Source organism: Parus major, unplaced genomic scaffold (genome assembly GCF_001522545.3).
Source record: "Parus major isolate Abel unplaced genomic scaffold, Parus_major1.1 Scaffold1126, whole genome shotgun sequence".
NCBI classification, from domain to species: Eukaryota; Metazoa; Chordata; class Aves; order Passeriformes; family Paridae; genus Parus; species Parus major.
The window spans coordinates 1-3,837 of NW_015379990.1; the positions used below are offsets into that span (position 1 = coordinate 1).

The 3,837-nt window shown below is 65.3% G+C and overlaps 1 protein-coding gene across 1 annotated transcript; it reads left to right on the top strand.

The window, feature by feature from the left end:
* Positions 1 to 411: 411 nt before the first annotated feature.
* Positions 412 to 3,831, top strand: LOC107199572 (host cell factor 1-like; the record flags this gene model as incomplete). Its single annotated transcript, XM_015616891.2, has 2 exons — positions 412 to 855; positions 2,036 to 3,831. Coding segments are annotated over exons 1-2 (1,802 nt in total), but the record flags the coding sequence as incomplete, so codon positions are not given.
* Between the last annotated feature and the right edge of the window lie 6 nt (positions 3,832 to 3,837).

Below are 3,837 nucleotides of genomic sequence, written 5' to 3' on the forward strand. Positions count from 1 at the left end.
TGGGGTCACTCGTGGGCAGGGGTCACCTCTGGGTCACTTTGGGGTCACTCATGCTCAGGGGTCATCTGTGGGTCACCGGTGTAGTCATTAGGGGTGGTCACTCATGGTCAAGGGTCACTTTTGGCCACTTCAGGGTCACTTTGGGGTCACTGTGGTCACTTTGGGGTCACTCTGTGATCACTGGGGTCACTCTGGTCACTTTTGGTCACTCTGGTCACTCTGTGGTCACTGGGGTCACTCTGTGGTCACTCTGTGGTCACTCTGTGGTCACTTTGTGGTCACTGTGGTCACTGTGGTCACTCTGGTCACTGTGGTCACTCTGTGGTCACCCTGTGGTCACTGGGGTCACTCTGTGGTCACTCTGTGGTCACTGGGGTCACTCTGTGGTCACTCTGCGGTCACTCTGGTCACTCTGGTCACCCTGTGGTCACTCTGCGGTCACTCTGTGGTCACTTTTGGTCACCCTGTGGTCACTCTGTGATCACTGGGGTCACTCTGTGGTCACTCTGTGGTCACTGTGGTCACTCTGGTCATTCTGGTCACTCTGTGGTCACTCTGCGGTCACTGTGGTCACTCTGGTCACTGTGGTCACTCTGCGGTCACTGTGGTCACTGTGGGCGGTCACTCACGGCCGTGCTGTCCCTCCCAGGTGTGACCACGCTGGGGACGGTGACAGGGACGGTGTCCACCAGCCTGGCGGGAGGGGCCGGTGGCCACAGCGCCACGGCCTCGCTGGCCACGCCCATCACCACCCTGGGGACAATCGCCACCCTCTCGAGCCAGGTCCTGAACCCTGCGGCCATCACGGCCACCGCGGCCGGGGGCGGCCTGGGGACACCGACCATCACCATGCAGGTGAGGGGACACTGGGGACATCGGGGACATCACTGGGGACATCACTGGGGACACTGGGGACACTGGGGACATCACTGGGGACATTGGGGACATCGGAGTCATTGGGGACACCGACCATCACCATGCAGGTGAGGGGACATCGGGGACATCACTGGGGACACTGAGGGGACATTGGGGACACTGGGGACATTGGGGACACTGGGTACAGTGAGGGAACACTGGGGACATTGGGGACATTGGGGACATCGACCATCACCATGCAGGTGAGGGGACACTGGGGACACTGGGGGACATCACTGGGGACACTGAGGGGACATTGGGGACACTGGGTACAGTGAGGGAACACTGGGGACATTGGGGACATTGGGGACATTGGGGACACCGACCATCACCATGCAGGTGAGGGGACACTGGGGACATTGGGGGACATTGGGGACATCACTGGGGACACTGAGGGGACATTGGGGACACTGGGGACATCACTGGGGATATTGGGGACACTGGGGACACTGAGGGGACACTGGGGACACTGGGGACATTGGGGACATCACTGGGGACACTTGGGACACTGGGGGGACACCAGGGACACTGACCATCACCATGCAGGTGAGGGGACATTGGGGTCATTGGGGACACTGAGGGGACACTGGGGACACTGGGGTTGTGGGGGCATTGGGGACAGTGGGGACATTGGGGACACTGAGGGGACACTGGGGACACTGAGGGGACACTGGGGATACTGGAGACATTGGGGACACTGGGGACATTGTGGACACTGGGGGGGACACTGGGGTCATTGGGGACACTGGGGACATTGGGGACACTGGGGATATTGGGGACACTGAGGGGACACTGGGGACATTGGGGACATCACTGGGGACACTGAGGGGACATTGGGGACATCAAGGACATCACTGGGGACACCGACCATCACCATGCAGGTGAGGGGACACTGGGGACACTGGGGACATCGGGGACACTGGTGACACTGGGGACATTGATGACAGGGGGTGACACCGGTGACATCCCTGGTGACACCGGTGACATCACCACACCCGAGGCACCACCGACACCATTTGGGGGTGACCCTCGGGGACACTCATGAATTCAGGGGTGGGGGGAGGTGACACCCCCGAGCCGCCCCCCGGTGTCCCCCGGCTGACGCGGTTTGGGGACACAGCCGGTGTCCCAGCCCACGCAGGTGACACTCATCACCACGCCCAGCGGCGTGGAGGCCCAGCCCGTCCACGACCTCCCCGTGTCCATCCTGGCGTCCCCCACGGCCGAAGCCCCTCCGGCCGCCGCCTCGGGGGGCCCCGCGCTGGCCGAGCCCCCGGCGGCCGAGCCCGGCACGGTGACCCTGGTGTGCTCCAACCCCCCCTGCGAGACCCACGAGACCGGGACCACCAACACGGCCACCACCAGCCTGGTGGCCAACGTGGGGACGGGAGGGGGACAGGTGCAGCTGCTGTGCGAGGACACGGGCGGGGGGACCCGGGCCTGCTCCAACCCCCCCTGCGAGGTGCATGAGACGGGGACAACCAACACGGTGACAACAACGGGGACACGGCTGTGCTCCAACCCCCCCTGCGAGACACACGACACCGGGACAACCAACACGGTGACGGTGACGGCGCCACGGCAACCGCATGGAAACAACACCGGGACAGCGGTGACGGTGACGGGGACCCGGCTGTGCTCCAACCCCCCCTGCGAGACCCACGAGACCGGGACAACCAACACGGTGACAACAACGGCACCACGGCAACCGCACGGCAACAACACCGGGACAGCGGTGACGGGGTCCCAGTTCTGCTCCAACCCCCCCTGCGAGACACACGAGACCGGGACAACCAACACGGTGACAACAACGGGGACACGGGTGTGCTCCAACCCCCCCTGCGAGACACACGAGACCGGGACAACCAACACGGTGACGGTGACAGCGCCATGGCAACTGCACGGCAACAGCACCGGGACGGCGGTGACGGGGTCACAGCTCTGCTCCAACCCCCCCTGTGAGACCCACGAGACGGGGACAACCAACACGGTGACAACAACGGGGACGCGGGTGTGCTCCAACCCCCCCTGTGAGACACACGAGACCGGGACAACCAACACCGTGACAACAACGGCACCACGGCAACCGCACGGCAACAACACCGGGACAGCGGTGACGGGGTCCCAGTTCTGCTCCAACCCCCCCTGCGAGACACACGAGACCGGGACAACCAACACGGTGACGGTGACAGCGCCACGGCAACCGCACGGCAACACCGGGACAACGGTGACGGGGTCACAGCTCTGCTCCAACCCCCCCTGCGAGGTGCACGAGACCGGCACCACCAACACCGTGACAACAACAGCGCCACGGCAACCGCACGGCAACAGCACCGGGACAGCGGTGACAGTGACGGGGTCACAATTCTGCTCCAACCCCCCTTGCGAGACCCACGAGACGGGGACAACCAACACCGTGACAACAACGGGGACACGGGCCTGCTCCAACCCCCCCTGCGAGACCCACGAGACCGGGACAACCAACACCGTGACAACAACGGCACCACGGCCACCCCACGGCAACAACACCGGGACAGCGGTGACGGGGTCCCAGCTCTGCTCCAACCCCCCCTGCGAGACCCACGAGACGGGGACAACCAACACGGCCACCACCACCACGGCCACCTCGCGACCACCGCCGGAGCCGGCGGGGACGTCACCGGGGACGTCACCGGTGCCACCAGCCTGCTCCAGCCGCGAGCCCGGCGCGGTGACGGTGACGGGGTCCCAGCTCTGCTCCAACCCCCCCTGCGAGACCCACGAGACCGGGACCACCAACACGGCCACCACGGCCACCGCCGGCTCCCGGCCGGGTGACGCCACCACCACGGCCACCAGCGCCGCCACCTCCGGCTCAGGGGGGTCCCCCCAGCCTGGTGCCAACCCCCCCTGCGGGACCCCCGAGCCCCCCGCGGGGTCCCC